General features: G+C 44.4%; 1 protein-coding gene across 5 annotated transcripts in view; it reads left to right on the top strand.

Annotated features, from left to right (window-relative positions):
• The window catches only part of WDR17 (WD repeat domain 17), a 168,256-nt gene that overhangs the window by 50,015 nt on the left and 90,667 nt on the right, over positions 1-27,574 (top strand). For all 5 annotated transcript variants that reach the window (XM_068278776.1, XM_068278774.1, XM_068278775.1 and 2 more), the window contains exons 3-5: positions 3,901-4,084; positions 13,572-13,802; positions 26,486-26,737. In XM_068278776.1, coding sequence (XP_068134877.1) covers positions 3,901-4,084; positions 13,572-13,802; positions 26,486-26,737 — 667 coding nt within the window. The remainder of the gene's footprint in view (positions 1-3,900; positions 4,085-13,571; positions 13,803-26,485; positions 26,738-27,574) is intronic.

Here is a 27,574-nt window from a genome sequence, read left to right as displayed (position 1 = left end):
GCCAAATAAAGAAAAACTCTGGGTTAGTCACTTGGATTCCTCAGTGTCTTATAACTAATGTATAACTGTAAATTATGCACACTCACATGAATGGCCATCAAGTAAAGCACTCTCCCCGAGATCAAGCTGTTGATTTTGGAGCAGTATCCGTCTGCAGCCTTCAGGTTTAGTTGATGGACAACTACTTGATATAAAAGCTAAGCAGGAGACCTTTTCCCAGCCACAGCATCTGAGCCATGTGCCATTGTTAAGCAGGGAGGCAGGTGGGAGCAGCTACTGTTGTGATGTTTTTAGGGCAGCAGCTGGTTATAATACAGTAATTATAATAATAATTGTATTACTTACATTTTCGCTAGCTGTTGCTGCTGGAACTGCATTGATGCTTATTCCTTAATTTACCATTTTTTCTGTTAAATGACTTTTTTTCTTGGTGTAAAAGGGAATCTCTAACCAGCAAGGTACATAACTCAGGGGTCTCTATTAAAAGCTGTTATTTTCAGACATCGCAGCCATCCACAAGTTACAAAACGGTACTTTCTCTCATGTTGAAGTGACTGTAGTGAGTGGGATATGGAGGGTGCCATTTTTAATTATTTTTAAACAATGACAGTTGTTTGGCTGTCCTACTGATCCCCTTTTAGCCTCTGGCTCAGAATATGTTTGTAGATTATATGCTCTGAGTATGATTTCAGGTATGTGATTTAGACACTAAGGAGGCATGAATACCTGTGGAAAATTCAGCAGGCATTGTGTAAAAGAAACTAAATATGGCAGGCCTCCATATTCTTTCCTCCACACGGTTACAAAGGACAACTAAAGTGAGAGGGATATGGAGGCTGCAATATTTACCGTATTTTTCAGACTATAAGATGCTCCTGATTATAAAACACCCCCCAGGTTTAGATGACAAAAACCGTGGGGAAAAAATCTATACTAAACCTGGTGCATCCATGGTGAAGGGGCATTTTGTTTATTATGACCCCCCCCCCCCCCCCCCGTTTTACCTCATGCCCCCTTGTACCTCTTGTGTCTTTCTGTGTCCTCCTCTGCCTCCCTTGTGTCCTCCTGAGTCCCCCATGTGTCCGTCTTTATGCCCCTTTGTATCCTCCTCAATGCCCCTTTGTGTACCCCTGTGTCCTCCGTTTGTCCCCCTGTGTCCTCTTCTGCATGGACACAGTACAGGGAGTCCCCGACATTGCGGTGGGTTGGAGGTTTGTATTGGCAGGCGTTCACAAGTCAGGAACTCCCTGCATTTGGACTATAAGACGCAGTGACTTTTTCCACACTTTTGGGGGAGAAAAAGGAGTATTAAAGTCCAAAAACAACAGTATTATTTTTATACAATACCAGTTGCCTGGCTATCCTGCTGATCTTTGACGCATCCGTAGTGTCTAAATCACACAATTGAAACAAGCATACAGCAAATCCAGTTAAACTTAAGGGAATTATGAACTGAGAGGGATGTGGTGGCTGCCATATTTATATCCTTTTAAACAATACGAGTTACCTGGCAGTCCGGCTGATCTCTTTGACTGCAGTAGGGTCTGAATCACACACCTAAAACAAGCATGTGGCTAATCCAACCAATCTTCAGTCAAACATCTAAGGCATAAAGATGGAGGAGAGGCTGGCTAAACTGAGAAGACACAGAAGAACCCCTCGGTATGGCCATTCCTTATATTTAGTGTTTTTTCAGATACTCTTTAAGGGCCGGTTAGACAGGCGCCTGCTGTCGGCTCTTTAGCTACCAAGCAGAAAAACATTTTGCATCGGTTCCCAATATTTTGTGAATTTGTCATTTGTGTTGCGCGAATGCAAAATTTACTTTACGATCATCCCTAGGAGTGCTATCTACTACTCCCCTGTTCAGCACGTATCGATCTTCCCACCCCATATTACCTTTCCTGATCCTCATCTACCATTCCACCCTCCATCCCACCTCATCTACTCCTCCTAGGACACTGTTTTTACCTCCACTATAGGGTATGCACCTTGTGACTATCCTACCACCTCCCTTTTTAAGTCTTTCCCTGTCGAGATATGTCAGCTCTTCGTCTGCCCTAACATGCTGCCTTTATGTACCTATGAATCAACAACCAGGAGACTTGGATGCAGGATACAGCCGGTATACGGCTTACTCTGCTCCTGCACAAGTCCCAGCGGGGTTAATTACTATACCCCCTCCAGGTCCAGGTGGATGGTAGGGAATGATGTGATTCAGTTTCCCACTATCGCTGGTGGCCAAATTACAGTGTTTTAAAAGTAAGTTAAGCTCCATCTTCTGACAGTGCCGAAGTTACTCACTGTGCTCTGCTAAAGCCCCAGTTCCTATTCGACAAGACAAATAACATTTATATTGCGCTTTTCTCCTGGCGAACTCAAAGCGCCAGAGCTGCAGCCACTAGGACGTGCTCTATAGGCAGTAGCAGTGTTAGGGAGACTTGCCTAAGGTCTCCTACTGAATAGGTGCTGGCTTACTGAACAGGCAAAGCCGAGATTCAAACCCTGGTCTCCTGTGTCAGAGGCAGAACCCTTAACCAGTATACTATCCACCCCCCAGCCTATGGCCTATGGTGGCGGGGGCTGCGCCCAAATCTCCTGTGCTGTTTTACCAGTGCTTACTTCCTTTTCCCCTTGTTTTTACCATCCCCATTCTCTTCTACCCCTTTATCTCTAAAGGTGCATACACACATCAGACTATAGTCTTTGGAAAATGAAAGATCACAGACCAATTTTACCCCCTTCCATGTAGTATGAGAGCCACACCTACACAGTCTTTTCTATTGGGCTGAACTCCCCATCAGACAGAAATCTTTGCAAGATGCTGCACACACAGATGCTGTACACACTCAAAAGATCAGTATCTGCAAAAGATCTGTTCCTGCAAAAGATCCGTTTCTGCAAAATGCATTCATAGTCTATGATATCTGCAGATCCTCATACACACCTTGTTTAACAGACAATCATCTGCAGATCTGAAGATCCATCCTGGTGGATCTGATCTGCAGATGAAGGTGTAGATGACTGTGTAGGTATGGCTTTCATACTACATGGAAGGGGGTAAAATTGGTCTGTGATCTTTCATTTTCCAAAGACTATGGTCTGATGTGAGTATGCACCCTAACACCTCCAGTTTGCTCATTTCCACTCCACTCACCTGTTCTTCACCCCCTACCCAGCTCCAGATCTTTATTTCTTAGGTCCCACCATTGTCCATATTTTTTTTCTGTCCTACAGTCCCCAATGTCTGCCTTTGTGTGTGTGTGTGTGTATGTGTTTGTGTGTGTTTGTGTGATGTGTGTGTGTGATGTGTGTGTGTATGTGTGATGTGTGTGATGTGTGTGTGTGTGTGTGGTGTGTGTGTGTGTGTGTGTGTGTGTGTGTGTGTGTGTGTGTGTGTGTGTGTGTGTGTGTGTGTGTGTGTGTATTTGCACCAAATAGGTCAGAAACGGGCCTGCATATGTAAACTTTTCAATCAGTCTACAGTGTTCTCCCCAGGCTCTTTTTGCCAGGTGCTCCACCCGGCTAGTTTTGGTGAGCACCCGGCTGCCATCGGCTCACCTCCTCCTATGCTGTAAGCAGAGTTGCTCACAGAAGCACAGGCACTGCATTCTCTCATCTTGCCTCACCCAGCTACTATTTCATGCCACCCGGCTGGAAAACAATTCTGGGGAGAAGACTGAGTCTAGGCCAGTTTTGTACGACTACTCGTGATCTCTAATGATCTGCAAGGATCTCAGGCATGGATTTCCCTTGGTAGTAAGACCTGTGAAAGGTTCCTATCCATTTTATAGGTTCTGAACATATGTTCTGTACAAATATCAATACTGTTTAATATTGTGGCAGATTAAAAAATAGAACAAAAAACAAGTTAAAGAAGCCTTTCTTATTTGCTTGCAGCTGGATCACAGATACAATGAATTTAAGCTGCGTGCAATCATGTCAGAGCACAAAAAGACAATCACAGCCATTTCTTGGTGTCCTCACAATGCTGATATGTTTGCCAGCGCTAGTGCAGACAACTTAGTGATCATCTGGAATGTAGCTGAACAGAAAGTGGTCGCTAGACTTGACAGCACAAAAGGTAAGGTGAAGATGCACAGTTGCCGCTTGACAGAATATTAATTTACTGCATAGCTGTTTGTTTAGTCTTTATAACACTTAGTTGTCATGCTGTATAATTAAAGTAGAAGCGGAACACATGCCATATAGCTAATTCCAGTGGCATAGCTAAGGAACTATGGGCCCCGGTGCAAGTTTTACATTGCCCCCCCTCCCACCCAAGCACTCTGTACATAACAATTGATACAGCGCACCAAAACCTGCCAAGGACAACCACAGTGTCAGACTTGCAAGAAGGGGATGGGGAGCAGTTTGTTAATGATTACTACTATTGAAAGCATCTATAGGAGTAATAATTACAGACAGAGTACCAATAGAATGCTAATACTGCAGGTGAGGGCCCCGATGCATTCGCAACCTCTGCACCCTCTATTGCTACGCCACTGGCTAATTTAAGTGTTGTTGCAGTGAGCGGGATATGGATTCAACCATATTCACTTCCTTTTAAGCCATGCCACTTTCCTGGCCATCCTACTGATCTTTCTGGCTTCAATAGTGTCTGAATCTCACATCTGAAACAGCCATATGATTAATTTGGTCTCACTTTTGTCAGAGTTCATGATCTGCATGCTGCCTCTGGGTCTGTGGCACATAATCTGCATCCTGGCTCTGGGTCTGTGGCACATGGTCTGCACTCTGGGTCTGTGGCACATGACCTGCATGCTGGCTCTGGGTCTGTGGCACATGATCTGCATGCTGGCTCTGGGTCTGTGGCACATGATCTGCATGCTGGCTCTGGGTCTGTGGCACATGGTCTGCATGCTGGCTCTGGGTCTGTGGCACATGGTCTGCATGCTGGCTCTGGGTCTATAGCAAATGGTCTGCACTCTGGGTCTGTGGCACATGACCTGCATGCTGGCTCTGGGTCTGTGGCACATGACCTGCATGCTGGCTCTGGGTCTGTGGCACATGGTCTGCATGCTGGCTCTGGGTCTGTGGCACATGGTCTGCATGCTGGCTCTGGGTCTGTGGCACATGGTCTGCATGCTGGCTCTGGGTCTATAGCAAACGGTCTGCACTCTGGGTCTGTGGCACATGATTTGCATGCTGGCTCTGGGTCTGTGGCACATGGTCTGCATGCTGGCTCTGGGTCTGTGGCACATGGTCTGCATGCTGGCTCTGGGTCTGTGGCACATGGTCTGCATGCTGGCTCTGGGTCTGTGGCACATGGTCTGCATGCTGGCTCTGGGTCTATAGCAAACGGTCTGCACTCTGGGTCTGTGGCACATGATCTGCATGCTGGCTCTGGGTCTGTGGCACATGATTTGCATGCTGGCTCTGGGTCTGTGGCACATGATCTGCATGCTGGCTTTGGGTCTGTGGCACATGGTCTGCATGCTGACTCTGGGTCTGTGGCATATGATCTGCATGCTGGCTCTGGGTCTGTGGCAAATGGTCTGCATGCTGGCTCTGGGTCTGTGGCACATGGTCTCTGGTTCTTAGTCTGTGCTGGCTATTTTTTAGTGTAGATGGGCCAGGTTTTTCCTCTTCCAGCATGACTAACCATTTACATATAGCAGGATGTGTTGCTTATTTTCCACTCCTGCAGAGTGATTGGCAGCTGCTGTGAACCTCCCAGTTTTGACAGACTGTGTTACTGTCTGTGTGGGGCAGCTAAAGGGAACCTGAGATGGGGGAATTAGTAAAAATGTATACATACCTGGGGGCTTCTGCCAACCCCCTACAGCCTGATTGCTCCCACGCCGTCCTCTTCGGCCTCTCTGTTCAATTGCTATTGGCCCCAGAAAGTCCTCCAGTACGCGTTCGCCTTGCCGGGAGCATACTGAGCCTGCGCAGTACTACTGCGCAGAATGCTCCTGGGGACAAGCGCGAGACAGGTCGGACTGTGCATGCGTCGTCTGGCCGCGACTGGAGGATTTTGCTGGACCAGTTACTGGGTGAAGGAGAAGGTGACTGAGGAAGACAAGGGAGCGGTCAGGCTGGAGGGGGCTGGAGGAAGCCCCAAGTATGTATACATTTTTAAAGGAATACTGTAAGGGAGTTGGGGAAAAACGAGTTGAACTTACCTGGGGCTTCTAATGGTCCCCCGCAGACATCCTGTGCCCGTGCAGCCACTCACCGATGCTCCGGCCCCGCCTCCGGTTCACTTCTGGAATTACAGACAGCAACGCAGGCGCAGTGGTTTTCAGACTTTAAAGTCTGAAATTCCAGAAGTGAACCGGAGGCGGGGCCGGAGCATCGGAGAGTGGCTGCACGGGCACAGGATGTCTGTGGGGGACCATTAGAAGCCCCGGGTAAGTGCAACTCATTTTCCCCCAACACCCCCCCCCCCTCCCTTCCCTACAGTATTCCTTTAAAGGGTCCCCATTTCAGGTACATTTAAGCACGTTAAATCATTCATGCAAGGTTGGCAGTATGGAATAATATGTGCCATCAATCTCTATAATATGTAGATACAAAGTGAAGGCATTACTTTTTTCATCAATAAATGTAGAATTGGTTTCATATCCATGCCTTCTTCACATAGGCATAAAATAATGGTATGTTCATTGCCCTGGAGTGATGAATTATGGGTGCTGTTTTCCAGACCAGTTGAAGTGATCACATTTAATAACTTTTGGTTTTTAAAAGGCAGGACTGTTTTCTGCAGTGTTTGTAGATGTTGGCTTATAGGTTCCTTTAAGTCCACTACACACACAAAAAGGCAATGTTTTAAAGTCTAGTAAGCCTCAAAAACTGTCAGGCCAATTCCACACTTCAAATGTCCAATGTGGTGCGATCCTTCTGCAACTACACTGCGCACTGGTTAGAGAATGTCACACCCCATGTTACCACTGTGGCGTGATCATACAGTAAGGCATACTTTCAACTTCACGGGTCACAGAATGTCACACTGCACGCTACCGCTGTGGTGTGATCATACAGTGAGGCATACTTTCAACTGCACCGGTCACAGAATGTTGCACTGCATGTTACCGCTGTGGAGTGATCATACAGTGAGGCATACTTTCAACTTCACGGGTCACAGAATGTCACACTACACGTTACCGCTGTGGTGTGATCATACAGTTAGGCATACTTTCAACTGTACCGGTCACCGAATGTTGCACTGCATGTTACCGCTGTGGAGTGATCATACGGTGAGGCATACTTTCAACTACACCGGTCACAGAATGTCACACTGCATGTTACCACTGTGGAGTGATCATACAGTGAGGCAAACTTTCAACTGCATCGGTCACAGAATGTTGCACTGCACGTTACCGCTGTGGTGTGATCATACAGTGAGGCATACTTTCAACTGCACCGGTCACAGAATGTTGCACCGCATGTTATCTCTATAATGTGATCATACAGTGAGGCATACTTTCACCCGCACTGGTCACAGAATGTCGCACTGCACGTTACAGCTGTGGCTTGATCATACAGTGGGGCATATTTTCTACTCCACTGGTCACAGAATGTCTCATCGCACGCTACCGCTGTGGTGTGATCATACAGTGAGGCATACTTTCAACCCCACCAGTCACAGAATGTCTCACTGCACATTACCGCTATGGCATGATCATACAGGGAGGCATATGTTCAACTGCAGCAGTCACAGAATGTCTCACTGCACATTATCGCTGTGGTGTGCTCATACAGTGAGGCACACTTTCAACTCCACCGGTCACAGAATGTCGCACTGCACGTTACCGCTGTGGCGTGATAATACAGTGAGGCATACTTTCAACTGCCCAGTCACAGAATGTCGCACTGCATGTTACTACTGTGGCGTGATCATACAGTGAGGCATACTTTCAACTGCTCAGTCACAATGTCGCACTGCATGTTACTGCTGTGGCGTGATCATACAGTGAGGCATACTTTCAATTGCACCGGTCACAGAATGTCGCACCGCATGTTATCTCTATAGTGTGATCATACAGTGAGGCATACTTTCACCCGCACCGGTCACAGAATGTTGCACTGCACATTACCGCTGTGGTGTGATAATACAGTGAGGCATACTTTAACCCGCTCCGGTCACAGAATGTCGCACTGCACGTTACAGCTGTGGCGTGATCATACAGTGAGGCATACTTTCAACTGCACTGGTCACAGAATGTCTCACTGCACATTACCGCTGTAGTGTGATAATACAATGAGGCATATTTTCAACTGTACCGGTCACAGAATGTCTCACCGCACATTACCGCTGTGGTGTGATAGTACAGTGAGGCATACTTTCACCCGCACCGGTCACAGAATGTCGCACTGCGCGTTACAGCTGTGGTGTGATAATACAGTGAAGCATACTTTCAACTGCACCGGTCACAGAATGTCTCACTGCACATTACCGCTGTGGTGTGATAGTACAGTGAGGCATACTTTCACCCGCACCGGTCACAGAATGTCTCACTGCGCGTTACAGCTGTGGTGTGATAATACAGTGAGGCAAACTTTCAACTGCATCGGTCACAGAATGTCGCACCGCATGTTACTGCTAATGTCTGGCGCTGCGTAATATGTTGGCGTTTTATAAATACAATACATAAATAATAAATAATAATACTTTCAACCGCACGGGTCACAGAATGTTGCACTGCATGTTACCGCTATGGTGTGATAATACAGTGAGGAATACTTTCAACCCCACTGGTCACAGAATGTCACTCTGTACATTATTGGTGTAGCGTGATCATACAGTGAGGCATACTTTCCGATGAAAGTATGCCTCACTTCCAGGTGAAACATGTACAATGTACAGTTATTAGTGCGTTGTTATATTGGACCAGACACAACACAGCACCATGTTTAGTGTGATGGCTCCACAGGACTATTCTTATTTTTGTGACGGGATGTGGCATTTTTGTGCGACCATGGGAAGTGTGTAAGGGCCTTATATATCTTATATTTCAAATGTGACAAAAAGTTTAATGTGCATCATTTTACTCTGTAGTAGGAAGATACAGTAAAAAATCCTATACAGTATAATCTTGTTATAATGAAGTCTGGTATAGTAAACATTCAGGTATAGTAAACTACCTCTCCAGGTCCTGGCACACCTCCATTATAAATCTATAGGAGCAATGCCTGGTATAGTAATCTCTGTTATAGTAAACATGTTTTTTGGCCTTTATGTAACACTGCCTCTGGATATAGTAAATGGTGGGCAGTGCTTGTGTTATATGTTAATATGAAACTCATGTCCAGATCAGAGCAGGCTTACTCGCTGCAAAACTAATGAAAGTAGAGAGAAGAATGCTAAGTCCTGCCTGTGGAGGTATTGGAGCGTTACTGATGCGAGTGACTTATCATGAGTGGCTGCATTTTAAGCAGAACGTTTTGCAGGACACATGCTGCAAGTTCCGCCCACTGAGGTATCGGAGCCACTCACAGGAAGCGAGTAGCTGCCTCTATTCAGTGACGACTGCAATTTGTAAGGAGCCCTGAATACTGTACTAGTGATTTCTCCAGCCTGGCTCTGCAGCTCTAAGGTGTCCTTACCTTGTAATACACCAAATGTGCAAGTGCTTGTACTGTACCTCCAATGGAAGGACAGAGTTGGTCCTTTGTTTCAGACAATGTACCAGGGCATGCTGGTCCATTTCTAGGACAATATCTGATATAGTAAACTTCTGATATAGTAAAACACTTTTCCCAGTCCCTCTGAGTTTACTATAATGAGATTATACTGTAATGTGTTCAGGCCTGGGTAGCTATTTCTTATATTGTTTTTAAATCTTTTTATTGAAAGACAGCCTGTTACAAGACGAAATCTTTACAAATATAGCCACTTTTTATAAAAATAACATAGCACTCAATCAGTCTACACATCAGTCCTTGGCAACAAAGCAGAGCATAGCTGATACTAACTTTGAAACAATGACCATGGTCATGACACTTGCTGTGCTACAAGAATAAAGAAAAAAAAAGTAGAATAGTATCAAAAACAAACCAAAATCAAACAACTTGTCATATATATGTGATTGTACAGTATCACTCTCCACTGCCTTCACTACTCTTCCCAGACCTCCAGGTTGTTGTTTAGAGAAGTTAATAGTGTGCTCTGTACATTTATAATTTCTTGTGTCAACACTCCCAACCCCCCATTTCTTTATAGTGTTTTCGGTTTGGCCAGTAGAGTTAGCATACATCATTTCATACTTAAAGTTCACATTTACTATTTGAATAATTTCAGGTAAGGTGGGGCAGACTGGGTATTTCCAATGCCTTGATATAGCAATCTTAGTGGCCAGTAAGATATTTGCAATCAGTTATCTGTATTGGGCAGGTATAATGTCCAGATCTAAATTCAAAAGAGCTAGGCCTGGGTCCATAGTAATTCTTATACCCAGTAAGCCTCTTATAAACTGAAAACATTGTGCCTATAATCCTCTATAATAAACTCCCTGTGTCACTGCGTCCAGGAAGCGAGGCGGGTGAGCATGGTGGGCGGACGAGTGAGATGGGCGGGTACGGGCGCGCGTGTGGTGGTTGTGTGCGTGTGCCGCGGGTGCGCGCATGCGCACTGGTGGCGGCGGCGGTAGAAAAAAAAAGACCTAGAGCCCGTTTTTAAACGAGCTTGGGTCTTCTAGTCTTTTAATATAAGGACAGCTCCACCACACATGTAACAATGTTCCTGCTTTGGAGCAATTCCTCCAGCATCTATCAGAATGAAAGGCAGATATTGGGGAGAGTTTCCTTGGGGGGAGATACAATTTCATCAAAAGCTTTTGAAAGAGTTCTCCATGGTTAACACAATGTGACAACTTGAGCGATATACTGAAAGGCCCAGGGCCGGTCCGCCCATGAGGCGGGGTGAAACTTTTGCCTCAGGCGGCACTTCTAGGGGGGTGGCACCCGCCCGTCCATGGGTGTGTGGGGCCGCCCGAACTGGAGGGAATAGCGGGCAGGAAGGGGGTATTGGGCCTAGCGGCGGGGAGGGGGGTCGGACCCCTCCCTCCCTCACCTGGGTCCCCCGTCCTCCGCTCCCCTTTAGCTTTAAAAAGTTAAGTTGCCGCCGCTATTGTAAGAGGCACGGGCGGGGATCACTCACCTCTTCCGCGTTCCAGCGTGCGCTCCACTGACGTCACTTCCTGCTACGCCGCCCACTGTATTGTAAGTGGACGGCGTTACAGGAAGTGACGTCAGTGGAGCGCACGTTGGAACGCGGAAAAGGTGAGTGATCCCTGCCCGTGCCTCTTACAATAGCTGCAGCAACTTAACTTTTTAAAGATGGAGGGGAGCGGAGGACGGGGGACCCAGGCAAGGCCCAATACCCCTTCCTGCCCGCTATCCCCTCCAGCTCGGCGGCCCCTTTCACCCACGGCTTTGGGGGGGGGGGGGGGGGAACTATTTCTTTAAAGTTTGCCTCAGGCGTCAAAAAGTCTAGGGCCGGGCCTGCTGATAGCTTGCGACCATTAATTAATTTAGTAAGATCTTGATAATTCTTTTCCCCAAGATTTAATAAACCAATTAGAATGTATAGGAACATTACTGATGAAGTGGTATATTGAAGCCATTCCATTGAATGATTTAAACTGTATGAGAAACAGATTGATAATTTCTTTATGAACCTCACCTCTTAGAAAAAGATTTGATAGAGCCAGATTAGCTATACTGGAGTAATTTGAATACTCAGAGTCTGGTAGCTTATATCTGTCTTTTAGAGTCTCAAAGGGCAATATCCCGTCTGAATTAAAAAGTTGGTGAATATTTTTAATGCCTTTCTTATATCAGCCAGGTACGTTTAAATTAGGGTTGATGTAGTTTAACCATCACAGGAATTCCCTGTTCTGATATTCACCAAGTCACTTCATTATATGCAGACAACGTTATTATTATGATGACTAACATAAAGGAATCATTGAGATATACCCATCAAACCCTGAAAGAATTTGGAAACATCTCATATTATAAGGTTCATTTTTCCAAATCGAAAATCTCTGTAATAATATTGATACACAACTGAAAACAGATCTCAGCAGGGACTTCCCATATATATGGACTCAGAATTCTGTAACCTATTTGGGCATCAATCTAACCTCACCTAGTGCTTTATTATACACTGAGAATTACTTAACATTACTAAAACAGGTTGAAATGTTATGTAAAGGTTACTCTCAGTATATGATCTCATGGTCTGGAAAAATAGCCCTAGTAAAGATGATGGTTCTTCAAGTTATCCTGTATATTTTCACAACAGCAATGATTCCAGTTAAAGAGACACTGAAGCGAAAAAAAAATATGATATTATGATTTGTATGTGTAGCACAGCTAAGAAATAAAACATTAAGATCAGATACATCAGTGTAATTGTTTCCAGTACAGGAAGAGTTAAGAAACTCCAGTTATTATCTCTATGCAAAAAAGCCATTAATCTCTACGACTTTCAAAGTCTTGGAGAGGGCTGTCTTCTGACTTTTATTATCTCAACTGTAAGTGAATAGTTTTCTTTTTATCTGCTAGAGGAGAGGTCATTAGTTCACATACTGCTCTGAAAGAATCATTTTGAATGCAGAGTGTTGTGTAATCTGCACATATTAGAGAATGATGCAATGTTAGAAAACACACTATATACCTGAAAATAAAAATATGAGAATATTTTCTTTGCTGCTAATCTTCTAGTAATTATTCATAGTACACAACCAATTCATTATATCATATATTTTTTTTTCGCTTCAGTGTCTCTTTAACAAGTCATTTTTCAATAAACTGCTGTCAATTATTAACAGATTCATTTAGTCATATAAACATCCCAGATTAAGTTCACAGATAGTTACAAACAAAATATCTCAAGGTGGAATGGGCTTACCTAATTTTTATAATCGCTACATTGCGGCCTCCTTAGATCAATCCAAGCAGTTCTTTGTCAAACCCTCTGAATTTCATTGGACAATTATGGAGAACAAATCTGGTAAATTCTTGTTTACTTCTCTAATGGTTAAAGCTATGCTAGATAGAACAGTTATGCCTCACTGTCTTTTTAGCCAGAAATGTACTCTCTTGCTGTAAAAAACGTTTAGCAAAAGAGTAGATAAAAACACAGATGAGCCTAAAGGTGGCCACTAACGATTCAGTTTCTAGCGAAAAATCGTTTGAGCGATCAGATAATTCTGATCGGAAGAAAAATCGTTCACAACACCATCAGTGAACCAATCTTTGCTTCCTATCTATCACAACCAACAAGAAAATCCAAATTTTGGTTTGACGAAAATCCAATCGGACAACTATTTTTATAATCGTTCGTCATCGATTGTGCCCATCAACGGAGATAATTTACAACCAATCCGAACAGAATTAATGAATTAATTAATGAATTTTCTCTAGAAATTGGACCGTTAGTGGCCACCTTAAAACAACTATTCCTATAACATGGTAGCTATTTCTTAAAACAACAGACTGAGCAGTTGCTTTCTTAATCTTTCTACCCTTATGACTTATATGTGTTTTCTGAAAATGTTTTGACTTTTTTTCCCTTTCTCTCTCTTTGCTTTGTCTAGGAATGCCGGCCTCCTTGAGTTGGTGCTGGAATGCTGGGGATGCTGTGGCCTTTGTATCACACAGAGGTCCCCTTTATATCTGGACAATCTCAGGACCAGACAATGGTGTTGCTGTCCACAAGGAGGCTCACAGCTTCCTTTCAGACATTTGTCTATTTCGATGGCATCCACAGAAAAAAGGAAAAGTTGTATTTGGGCACACAGATGGCAGCCTCTCCATTTTTCAACCAGGTGAAAAATAAATGAACTCAAATATTATGGTATAATCCAGAATTCCAGAACTAATTAGTATCTAATCATGGTAGAAGCAAAGGTATGGGAAAAAGTGGTGGTGAGACCTGAGTTACAGCAATAGGTGACTAACTTGAATTAAACACGCTACAATAAAAATAATCAATTTTAAAGTGTGACATGGGGCCTGATGCATGGTAAAGTTGCCATGTGCAGGGAGGAGCGCATGGCAATTTTACTGTTACTGGCGCAGGAAGAGCACGGCTGTTACCCCATTTGTGCCACAGGCATTGCCAGGCTAATGCATGCATTGCTATAGTAACGTGCTAATGGGTTAATGGCTAGTGCTCCCCCTGCACTGTAACAGTGAAATTGCAATGCGCTCCTGGTGCAGGCAACTTTACTGTACTTTAAAGAGAGTCTGAAGCCTAAAAGAAAATAAAAAACAGATACTTACCTAAGGAGAGTGAAGGCTTTGGGTCTTAATGAGCTTTCCCGTTCTCCTCCCCGTGTCCTCGGTCTCCAGCAGGCTCCCCCATTAGCAGACCACACCAAAAGTGCCGTGGATGCTCCCTTCTGCGTTGGGGAGACTTCGGCAACCTTCGGAAGCACTTAGGCTTCTGAAGCTGGCCTCTCTCCGCACTGCACACGTGTGAGCGCCCTCTCTCGTGCCTGCGCTGTACAGAGCCGCCGAAGTCTCCCCCGGTGGGAGGTACAAATGGAGGAGCCTGCTGGAGACCGAGGGCACCGGGAGGAGACCGGGAAGGGTCATTAGGACCCAGAGCCTTCCCTCTCCTTTGGTAAGTATCTGTTTTTTATTTTCTTTTAGGCTTCAGATTCACTTTAATGCATCAGGCCCATGATGAGATAAACATGTAAGACTGAAAGAATCAAGAGAAAATTTTGAAATAAACGTGCATGTACAGTGCCAGACATAAAAAAAAAAATACTAGGCTGTGCTCCTTTTTTTTTCTTCCAGAAATAATTAACCATTCAGGTCTGCAAGTGATAGTTTCTCTCTAGTCGGGATCTGGTTGGACTATAGCCTAACCCTCACTGAGCATCAATTACAGCCATGCAACTCTTTCCTGGCAAAGAACAGCTTCTAAGTGTAGGGGATAGATAAAAAAAGGGTCAAGGGCGTTCATATATTTCAGCTCTGACACACTGAAAGACGGTGTGAAAGACTGTCATTTGGCTGAAACAAAAACGTTTAATATACTTTTTTTTTTTTATCTGTTTTTATTCAGGAAAACACCATGTCCAAACATGACAATACAATCTATAACATTCATCGTTTAACACCGACATACAAGAATGCAAGTGACAGTGTATAATTTGCATAGGTAGATAACAGTAAAAAGTCCATAAACATAGAAAGTGAACACAGAGGAATGAACCTGATGAAACCTGGGTTTCATCAAAGAACAGGTAGAGGAAAAGGAGGGCGGGGGGGAGGGGAGGGAAGAGAAAGGAAAATATGTAAGTACTGTATATGGGGCGGGGGGATTGTATGGGGGGGAGGAGGGAAGGAAAAGAGGGCATGGGTAGGTGGGGGGTGGAATCCACCTTGTTAAAGTGAACCTCCGGACTAAAAATCTACTCAGCAGAACTGAAAAGGCTTGGTGTTTCTTTAACAGTTTCACAGCATCAGAACTTTGTTTTTCTTACCAAAGCATCTTCTTTAGCTGCATTTTTTACCTAAGCTCCACCCATCAAAGAAAAAAAGCCCAGGCTTTTTTTCCCTGATGCTGTGCAGAGCATGATGGGATTTCCTATGTTGTTATTCATGTTGCCTAGCAACTGGGAGAGGTGCTCAGGACAAAAAAAGATGGCTTCCATCATGAAATCAAACATTTGCCTGTTCTTTTAAAACAGTGTGGGTAAGAGATTATATTACCTATCTATTTTAATTAACATAACTAATGTAACTTAATGACAGTATGTTTGTTTTGGCTGGAGTTCCTCTTTAACTATACCTATTCTCGATACCGCCCACACTGGCAATTAACTTGGTGAAAATAGACAAGCATACCCAATTTGCTATAAAGACAGTAATGCTTAATTATCCTTGCAGAAATCAGAGGCTTGATCTAAGTCTCTAAACTCTATCCAAATCGACCATCTTTGAGTCCAAACATCCTGTTTAGTTTGAGCAGACAACATCAACTCATCCATCCTCATAATGTGGTTTATTTCCTTCATGAGTTCTGACCCCGAAGGGATTCTATTAGATTTCCAGTACCTGGCAATCAGCAATCTGGCACAAATTAATATGTTTCTGAAAATCGAGCTTTTGGCCTTCTTGAGTGAACCAGGTAATATAAATAAGAGTGCTATTTCTGGTGTAATGGGCATGGAGGATAGGTATAGTAAGGAGTGTAATAATTGACACTATTGGAGGCGCCCTTCAAAGTGAAGTATTTCTGAATGAATTTCTAATATATGGTAAGAAAAACAATTTCTTACCTGGTAAGAAGACTCGTAGAAAGATGTTAAAAAGTTTCTTACAGTTTATTGAATATTTGCACAGGACAACGCGTTTCACAACCATACGGTTGCTTCATCAGGTCAAATAAAGTGCTATTGACGTTAGTGTCACCGCGTGGGTGCCATAGTAAGGAGTGTAATTTTAAGACCTGATTCCAGAATGGTTGAATATAGGACCACCAAATGTGGAAACATGATCCCGGTTGGTTACCACAGTGCCAACAAGTATCTGGAGTTTGTGGGTCATACTTATGGATGGTTATGGAGTCTCTATACCATCTTGAAAAGATCTTGTAATTTATTTCCTGCGCTAGGACAGATGGAGAAGTTTGTGCGATAAGATGAAAGATTTATCCCAATACTCCTCGTCAATAATTTTCCCCAAGTCCTCTTGCCAACGTTTTTGAATTTTGTCTACGTTGCTTTCACCCGCTGAGCATATTAGAGCAGAGTATACCTGAGATATCATGTGTTCTGGCCTATTTTGAAGGGAGCAAATGTTCTCAAAGAATAAGAGACCTCTGTGGATGTTTCCCAACCCTGCAAGGTCCCTATAGAACCCCTGAAATTGTAGTATTTCAAACCATCTGGGAGGAGGAAGGGTATCTCCTTCCTTAATCCAAGTTTCGGGAGGGGATAACATTCCATTGCCAATATATTGCCTAATTTTAGGCCAGCTTTCTCTATCTCTGCCCATAAAAGAAGGTGCATGCATAAATAACTTAAATTGTGCATTGTCTAGTATATTTGTTAGGGGGCTTGGGATAGTAGATAGTAGATTAGATAAACTATATAGAGCTCTAGATTTGTCCTACCCCAGGAGTAATTATTTAACCCAAAATGGCAGGGTGGAGCAGCTTGGTCTGAAGAGCCCTAGGATCAACATCAGATTCTGCAGATAGTATTGAGACCCATTGTTTTTGAAGTCTACTATAAAAAAGGTCTAAGATAAGGATAAGTTGAGCAGCATCATGATATCTTTTGAAACAAGGGACTCCCAGGCCGCCTTCAGGTTTTGGTCTAATTAATAGGTTGAAGTTAGTGCTGGGTTTTTTACCTCCCCATAAGAATGATGTAGTGATTTTCCTAAGTTTTAGGAAAAATTCCTTAGGGACATTAATTGGGATGGCCTGAAACACATAAAGGAGCCTGGGCAAAATGTCCATTTTTAAGACTTTTCCCAGCCAGGAGATTCTGAGCTTGTTCGAGTTGTTCAAGTCAGAGGCAAAGTTGGCAAGGAGGGGGTTGTAATTTAGGCGGTACAAACTGGAAAGATCTGATGGAATATTACTATGTAGGTATTTTTTTGATTCGGGAGACTATTTAAAGGCGAAAGAGGACTTCAGGAGATCAGCTTGATGTGGAGGAATGGAGATGTTAAGAATTTCAGATTTGGATAGATTTATCTTGAAATTGCTTAGCTTTCCAAAGTTTTCTGCCTCTCGTAGGAAGTTGGGGATCGTGATATGTGGCTCTGTAATAAATAGCAGCAGGTCATCTGTATACAGAGCCAGTTTATATTGCTGACTGCCAGTACCAAGTCCTCTGATGTTGGGGTTGTTTCTGAGCGCCTCAGCAAAGTGCTCCATGCATAAGATCTATAATATTGGAGACAGGGGGTAACCCTGTCTCGTTCCATTATTGATGGAGAAGGCGTCTGACAGGATCCCACTAACCCTAACTCTTGCAGATGGATTATTATATAGCCCCATTATCTTTTGTAGTAAATTGTTACCCAGCCCAATTTGAGATAAAGTTTCCCTCAGAAAACCCCAATAGATCCTGTCAAACGCCTTCTCGGCATCCACAGACAGTAGACACATTTGTGTATTATCCCTCTTAAGAGTATTATCCCTAGCCTTCCTAAATTGGGTGAAGTCCGCTTGGTTGTTATTAATTATGGGGGGTAGAAGTTGTTTAAGCCTTTCAGCAATTATTTTGGAATATAATTTAATATCTAAGTTTATGAGGGAGATTGGGCAGAAGTTACTACAATAATTGGTGTCCTTTCCTGGCTTCGGGATGACCACAATGTGGGCTTGTAGGGCTTGCTTGGGGAAGGCTGTATTGTCGCTTATAGAATTAAAGGCTTTGTGTAAATTTGGGGTTAGTTCAGAGGAAAACTTCTTATAGAAAGCACCAGAAAGGCCATCTGGGCTGGGGCTTTTATTATTTTTGAGGGTTTGAATCGCGGAGGTGATTTCAGCTTCTGAGAATTCCTTATCCAACTCCTTTACGATTTCTATGTCTAATTGTTTCAGTTTGGTTTGGGATATATAGTCTTTCATTTTTGTGGAAAGGGCTTCAGGGTCTAAGTCATGAAATTTACCATTCAGATTGTATAAGTCTGAGAAATATTGTCTGAACGCCTTTACAATTTCAGAAGATTTATAATGTAGTAAATCAGAGTTTTGGGATTTTATGTGAGGAATAAAAGATGAGTAGTTTCTGGGATGTAGATGCGAAGCCAGAAGCATGCCACATTTATCTGCTTTTTCATATAGTGTATGTAACGAATGTGTCAGCAACACAGATTTTTCTGATCATTGGTGATCTGCAGTATCACCAACAATACAGATGCTATACCTGATCATGTGGTTATCTGCAGAATCACCAATAATACTAGTATAGCTAGACACAGGACACCCAATGTGATATAGTGTTTTGTGCAACAGTAATAGGAGAGATTATCTCCCGAGAAGCGGGAGATACAGACACTACTGTAGCCAAGGATTCCCTGAGGGGCAGGGAATCAGGCTGTACTGCAGCCAGTGGATACCTGAGGAGCAGGGATCACTGACTTGAGTAAAGTGGTGAGGATTGATCAGCAGCTAGGGATTCCCTGAGGAGCAGGGAATCAGACTGTACTGCAGCCAAGGATTCCCTGAGAGGCAGGGAACCAGACTGTACTGCAGCCAGTGGACCTTAGAGATGTAGAGACCCACTGACTGTACTGCACAATGGTCTCCAGAGGAGCTGGGGACCATAGGCTAGATATAGCAGCAAGTAACCACCTGAAGAGCAGGTGTCACCGGTGTACAGTAAGGCTGATCACCCAGGAGCTAGGTGACAGCCAGAAAGGTCAGACAAGCCAGGTCGGCAACATACGGACAGACAAAGTACAGAAGAGGAAGACTGATTCAGTATCCAGGTACAGGCAATGTTGGCAACAGATAATCAGATGGGCGGAAGTACCGAATCAGAGAACAGGAGAGTAGTCAGGAAAGCCAAAAGTCATAACAGGTAACAGAAATGTCTCTCAACCCTAGTCTTAGGTGTGAGGTCCTTGGTCTCAACACCTGGGAACTAGACCAACAGATGATAGCAGCAACATAACAATCTCCCAGTCTCAGGTGCGAGGTCCCCGGTCTCAACACCTGGGAACCAGACCAACAGATGGTAGCAACAACACAACAATCTCCTAGTCCCAGGTGCGAGGTCCTTGGTCTCAACACCTGGGAACTCGACTAACAGATGATAGTAACAATATAACAAATCTCCTAGTCTTAGGTGTGAGGTCCTTGGTCTCAACACCTGGGAACTAGACTAACAGATGATAGTAACAATATGACAATCTCCTAGTCTTAGGTGTGAGGTCCTTGGTCTCAACACCTGGGAACTAGACTAACACATAAACAATAGCAAGCAATAGTACTTTAAAGCTATCAATGGAATCTGACACCAGCTCCGGCTGGTTCTAACACACTGTGGGATCTGACTCTGGTCTGAGCACTCACACGTAACTGTTCGCAACAGCAGACAACTTGCAAGTGACAAGCAAGTCCTATATATACTAAAAGCGCTCCACAGCGCCGCCCCAGTCACTCAGCCAATCCGGAGCATAGCTGGAGTCAGCTGATCGGCATTATCAGCTGACTCCCCTTCTAGCAGCATAAAGATCCTGTCGCCTGGCGCGCGCGCGCGTGTAGTTCTCCATCTGTGTGCACTAGAAGGACCAGGCAGGGTAGCACCATGCTGCTGCGCGGCAGCAGCCGCCGGCTGGGACGCAGAGCTAGCCGCCATGCCACTTGCCCATGCGGCGGCATCTCCGCTATTCATTACAGTGTACCTTTAAACTTTTCTCTGGCTCTTATTCATCTAGGAGAGATATTCATCTAGGAGAGATAATAGTTGTTGCCTCTTGTTGGACAGCTGGAGAGTTAAGCCTCATCTACACGGATAGATGAGGCTCCGATACGGTGGCTTGATTAGCCGCCGGATCGCCTCTTCCGCGTTCCCCGTGCGTGCCCGCCGCGTCCCCGCTCGCCGCGCGTGCGCTGGATTCGATTCCCCGTTCGTCCCCGCCGGCGCCGCTTCCTCTCGATTCCCTGCCATTGTCCCCTCGCGGATAGCGATCAGGGAATCGGTGGTGGGGAGATCCGTCCTGTCGGATCTTATCAATCAAGCCGCATCAGCAGCTCGATTGATAAGCCACATCGCCGCCTCATCTACGCGTGCAGATGAGGCTTTAGGGATGGAGAGGAATCTCGCCCAGATTTTTGTTTGTTTCCTAGCTCAGTTAGCTGGGTTAAGAGGGAGGAGATTTTAAAGCTTTTTTCTTTTAAGTCTTGCCCCATGAGAGATGAAAATCCCTCTTAGCACACATTTTAGTGCTTCCTATTTAATGGGTGGTTTCGATTCATCTCTCGCATGGTCTACCTGGAAGTTTGCTATGGCCCTCTTGATATCTTCTAGACAAGTAGGATCTTTCAGGAGATTATTGTTTAATTTCCACTGGAATTCGCCACGATGGTCATGGGACAGGTTAATATAGCACAAAACAGGCGAAGGATCGGACCAGATTTTTTGATCAATGTCAGAGGAGAGTTTTATCTAGAATACTATGGGAGATTAAAATGTAGTCGATGCGACTGAATGAGTTGTGTGGGGCAGAGTGGAATGTATAATCCCTAGTTTTGGGGTGGAAAACTCTCCAGCTGTCTGCTAATCACCTGGCAACCAATTTCTCTCTGATTTGTATCCTGATGTTATGAGAGATATGGCCTTGCTCTCTAGATGAGTCTAGCTTAGGATTTAGACACATGTTGATGTCAGCCCCTGTGAGTGGCTTCCCATCGAGCTTTCCCTTTATGAAAACAAATCTACCTTGTGGGTCTAAAAGCGAAACTATTTCAGTCATAGGGAAGGATTTATGAAGGCCAATGGATGCTCCTTTGGATTTAGAAGAATGAAAGGTACTGGGGTACCATCTATTATAGAATCTATGCTTGATGGTAGGAGTGGCATCACTACGGAAGTGGATCTCTTGTAAAAGGGCTATTTTTATTTTATTTTTATGTAGGTGGTGGAGGATCTGAGATCTCTTCCCAGGGTTATTGAATCATTTCACATTATAAGAGACACAGCTGCAGTCACTGTTCACGTTATCTATAGGAACCATTTATTCGATGGGTTGGGTCCAATGAGAGCATACCTGCGAGCAGTGCATTAAGAGACACTAACGATATTGATGGGTGGGCGGTCTTAGATATGCGAGTAACCAGTGATAAGGATGCAGTAGATATAGTGACGGTATTAGGTGGAATATGGAGGGATGAGAAAGGGAAAACAAAATGTAAAACCAAAAACAAGAGCACTGGGGTTAAAAGCCCTGTGTACATGAGTGACATTTAAGAGTAGCCCGGTCGGAACCAGAGCACTATGTGGCGGGGAGAGGAGGCCCAGCAAGAGCGCAAACACGGCAGGGGCAAAGCTCCTAATAATGCGGGCTCCTGCAAAAACTAATTGCGTAAACGTCCCGTAATAACCTGTACGGGGGACCTATAGGATTAGTACCCGTGGGAGGGGGGACAAGCAAACTTAGTAGTCTTATCAGGGATAGAGTTTAAGGAAGGTGGTTTAAAAAGTGCATCCTCAGTATTAGACCAGAGACCTACTCTAATACACATAAAACTATATTGCATATCAACATATTATTGTGCTGAAACATTTAAGCCAAATCCGAACGAACTTATATATAACATAATCAAGGAAGAATAACATATACGATAGTCAAAAGCCTAAAAACCCATCACATAATATTTGAACAAACAGAACACATTCGGAATAGAACAGAGGCTATAAAAATGAGCCAGTATGTTGCTGTGGAGCCCGACCCCATTTCTCTTCTCGTGCATGCCTGGCTACTATTCTTGCACTAGCAGCCGTAAGCTGTGTGGTAGCGGTATAAAGCCTACGTGCATCGTTTTATACTGTACTGAGGGAGTTGAAACATAGAGCCTCAACGCCTGGAGTACAGGGAAGGCGTTGGAGAGGAGCGCCTGCATATTATTAGTAATCATCCAAAGCAGTCAGGGCGGGAGGTGGCAGTAGAATAAGAAGAGTGGCTGCTTAGAGCTAGAGCCGTTGTGACCACGTGGCAGATTGGCGGTTGCCCGCGCGGGAAAACCATAGACACCCCGGCTCCCAAGTCCGTACCATTAGAGCCTGTGGAAACCTTCTCAGAGATGTTGGTTTGGATCACGGAAATTAGAGGGGGGAAACATGTTTATACAGAATAAAGTATATCCCTTAAACTGTGCACGGAAGCAAATACTACTCGTAGAGCTCAGCTAGTTAATGCAGTTGGAATTAGCTCTGGGTGAGGCCTGGGTAAGAGACATAACAAGGGTTTAGCCCTGGATGGGAAGTTAACCGAGTAACTGCAGCAGGATCATAAGCTGCTAAATGCATATGGTGTATAATAAAAAGTACCTGATTATGCAGGAAAGAGAGGTCTCCGGTGCTATTAGGAAGCAGAGTATTGAGGAAATGTGTTACGTTGTCAAATACCACCTTCAGAGATTACCCATTTTGTTTGTGGTTGACCATCTTGATCTCTGTGGCAAGCCTTTTGGCAGTTCGGAGGAACTTAGCGGCCATTCATCAAGCTGGACCTGAGGCAGATCGAGGATTTCTCGGAATTTTGGCAAATCATCCGGAGTATACAGTATAGCCGTTTTCCCCTCGTGATGGACCTGCAGATGAAACGGGTATACCCATCTGTATAGAATCTGCTTCTCACATAGAACCTTCAGGAGTGGACGCACCGCTCTGCGCATCTGTAAAGTAATTCTGGATAGATCAGCTAGGATTGTTATTTTGGCCCCGTCGAATTCAATTTCTTCTATGTCTCTAACCGCCATTACTATAGCTTCCTTGACTTTATAGTAATGTATGCGGCAGATTACATCTCTGGGTCTATCCGGGTTAGTGCTGATGGGCGCCAGAGTGCGATGAGCCCAGTCGATTTTATGTGTTCATCGGTTTCTTTGCCCAGAATTTTGTTGAATATCCCAATAAGGGTAAGGACAAGATCTGCCATTTTGGTAGCCTCTGGCAAGCCTCTAACCCTCAGATTGTTTCTGCGGTGGTGATTTTCCTGATCATCCAGGCGCATATAGAGGTCTCTTATTTGTTGGGTATGTTTCTTAATCGTGGTCTGTTGCGCCGCCTGGGTCTGGTCTAGCTTCTCTAGTTTGCTTTTCGGAATCCTCTACTCTGTGCCCAATCTGACGGATCTCTTGTTTAACATCTGAGAGCTCTTTTCTATTCGTTGCCTCCAGTCTGCTAATGTAGGCCTCTAGATCGTCTTTTGTAGGTAAGGACCTAATATAGTTATTGAGGTCCACCTCTACGTGCGAGTCAGTGCTGTCAGAATGTGTGGGTGAGGACTGACCTTTGTCGCTGTAGTTAATCCTCGAAGGAGAGTCTTCTTGCAAAGGAGAGTTCTCTACGGTACTCTCCTGCTGGCCGGGCGCCATCTTAGAAGGGCCGGGTGTGCCTGTTGTTTTCTTGGCCGGCTTGAGATAATGCTGTATCTGAGCAGCAGAGGCTGGATTTTTTTCTTTTTCTTGTCTCCTTTGCCTCCCATGGGAGATTTTAGTAAAAATCAGGTCTGGGACTGTGAAAGTTGCTGTAATTTAAGGTTTTCAGCGGGAGTTCACACGAGACGCGTCCTCACTCCTGCATGAGCAAGCCACGCCCCATTTAATATAATTTTTAAAGGTTTTAAAAAGAAAATAAAACTGTGAATTCTAAAAAAAAATTGTCATTCTTAGGTGTTAAGCCCCGTCTACACGGGGAGATGTTGTGGCGATCCGGCGGCTCGATTAGCCGCCGGATCGCCTCTTCCGCGTCCCCGCGCGTACCCGCCCCGTCCCCGCTCGCCGCGCATGCGCCGCATTCGATTCCCCGCTCATCCCCGCCGGCTCGATTGATAAGGAGCATCGCGGCCGCATCTACGCGTGTAGATGCGGCTTAAGGATAGATACAACTATTTATCTCATTCGTTTATTTTCACCATAGGTTTTAGTGTGAGTTAAATTAATCAGATTGTACTGTGCCAATAATGAGGTTGATCAGAACTTTATGTGCACCCATATTCAGTGCAATGCAATATAGGACAAATGACAGAAGCCATCACCAGCCATCCTAATTATGTGATGCAGGAAATGGTGTGTGGCATATTTCTGCTGAATGAGGAGGTGTATATTTCTGATTTTATACTGAGCACACATACTACACTGTACTTTATTTAGCCTATCCCGCCATACCACATGCATGGACAATGCTATTTATACACAATGATGACACACAGGATATCAAAAAATACTTCCGAGCAACGTCACTGCTTCCTAGCAACTGCTCTTTGTGAAACACTGCTAATTGTTTTGTGCAACACTGCTAATTATGCTGTTTACATTAACTGAGTGAAGCATGAAAAATCATTGATTTTAAGTGTAAACAGAAATGTACAACTTGAAAAGCCTGGCAGTACCACTAACACTAGCTTCCTCTGCACATGTGAAATCTTTATTCAGAATTCTAATCACATTTTCTGTCTAACAGACCTTTAACCCTTGAGCAGCAATATAAAGTAAAACTTTATTTGGCTGCCTTCCCCAGCCTGGCAGGTTCAGCAGGGTATGCAGAGTGGGTGGCAGGGAGCTTCTATACCTATCGGACAGCTGGATTGGCTTCTTCTTCCTCCACCGCAGCAGCAATGTAATCCCGACAAGTCTTCTTACAATCACGATAAGACATTACAGCGCCACCCGGTGGTAGAAGAGAGGTGATGGAATTGATGGATGCAATTTATGAAATTGTTATTGTACCAATATTGCAATGTAGTCAGGTCCTAGAGGTCACGTGTGTATGGATATATTCACTGCTTTATGCTCGCAGTGGTACGCAATAGGGCGTTTCACTCTGAAAACCCTCCACATCGGGGCCGTGCAGCTCCTCTTTCTGAAGTGTGGCCGCTCATTAGCCACGTGAGCCTGCCTGCGCATGCGCATTAGCACGGAGCCCGCAGCTTCAGTTTACTGCTCATGCACGGGCGGACTCAATCAGCTACCGTGCTCAGCGACGGGAAACATCAGAGCAGGGAGGGAAGCCTCAATAGGATCCTGAGGCCTCCCTCTCTTTAGGTAAGTATATAATTTTGTTAGGTAAGTATATAATTTTGTACCCCGAGCTTCGGCTTGGGTACACTTTAAAGAGGAACTCCAGTGAAAATAATGTAATAAAAAAGTGCTTCATTTTTATAATAATTATGTATAAATGATTTAGCCATTGTAAAATCTTTCCTCTCCCTGATTTATATTCTGACATTTATCACATGGTGACATTTTTACTGTTGGCAGGTGATGTAGCTGCTGCATGCATTTTTGGCAGTTGGAAACAGCAGTAAACAGCTATTTCCCACAATGCAATGAGGTTCACAGACAGGAAACTGCCAGGAGTACCATGGTCCTCAGAGTTTCCTGTGGGAGGGGTTTCACCACAATATCAGCCATACAGAGCCCCCTGATGATCCATTTGTGAAAAGGAATAGATTTCTCATGCAAAAGGGGGTATCAGCTACTGATTGGGATGAAGTTCAATTCTTGGTCACAGTTTCTCTTTAAGGTTGGAAGTTTTGAATCAGAATGATACTATTTATTAGGGAGCCCACAATCTAAAAGGAGCTGGAGGAAGCCCCAGGTAAATATAGATTCTATAATTCTTTAGGTCTCCGGTTCCTTTAAATGAACAAGAGTAAGCTTTCAGCTAATATGCAAGAGTCTGAAGAAGGCTTATTTGCCTACGGCTTACTCGTTTTCTTTTAAGTTAAACCACTAAATGGTATCATCCTGATTCACAAGGTCTTGCTTTTGCTGATGGCTAACATGTTATAATACTTTATTAAGGTTGTAAGAGTCAGAAGCACGTCCTGAGGCCGGAATCACTGGAGGGAACCGACGAGGAGGATCCGGTGACAGCATTAGAATGGGATCCATTGTCTACTGATTATCTTCTAGTCGCTAACCTCCATAATGGGATTCGGCTAGTAGACTCAGAATCCTTATCCTGCATCACGACATTCAGTTTCCCAAGTGCAGCAGCATCTGTTCAGTGCTTGGCCTGGGTCCCCACAGCTCCTGGCATGTTTATAACAGGAGGTAAGGCTGACATTCTTTACTCTATTCCACTGGATTGCAATACAAGACTTGTTACTAAATTCTTTGTGATTTATTTTTAATGATTTAGATAAAACGTTTTTTTTCAAAGGGAAACAGTCAGGAACTGCAGTTTTTGTAAGTAGACGGGGCTGCTTAATTGCAGGTACCATATATGAAGTCTATATTATTTCCTGTTCACTTGGGGACCTGGCAATCTCTTGTACACACTGAACAAGTTGTGTAACTCACAACTCCACCTGTCTGTTTCTGTTTCCCATATAGAGAACTGTCAGCTGATGACCTCTTTCCAGTGTGTTCTTGTCTTGGGAAAGGGAGGAGGCTGTTTGTCTCAATGTGGTTTTTCAGGGTAGGGGTATGGTGGTGCATCAGAGGGAGGAGGCATGGCAGCACAGGAGACTAATAGGTGCAGGAGGGGGAATGGCAGCACAGCATGGTGATATAGGAAAGGTTCATTAGCAATGGCAGTAGGTAGCTCACTAGGAAGGAGGAGGGAAGGGGTGTGTACCTTACTGGAGGTAACTTATGCTTTCAGGTTACTTACATGAGCCTTAAACGATCTGCACTGCATTAGCTGCAGTTTCTGTTTACATGTGGTGCTGTTATATTTTTACATTTTTGTGAAGTGACCTCCAGCGTACAGCAGAGCAGCCATACCACCAGTATCAGTGATCCACGTGCACGGCCTCTCTCTCCAAATGAATTCATGCAGAGCATTGCGCAGCAGAGAATCACTAGGTGGTGCTGTCTTCTCCTTAAAGCCATCAGCTGTGCTGCAGCCCACTTTGTACGGCTCCTGATGCGTGTCTGCATGAATAA

Source organism: Hyperolius riggenbachi, chromosome 1 (genome assembly GCF_040937935.1).
Source record: "Hyperolius riggenbachi isolate aHypRig1 chromosome 1, aHypRig1.pri, whole genome shotgun sequence".
Classification (NCBI taxonomy): Eukaryota; Metazoa; Chordata; class Amphibia; order Anura; family Hyperoliidae; genus Hyperolius; species Hyperolius riggenbachi.
This window is presented reverse-complemented; position numbering and strand designations above follow the sequence as displayed.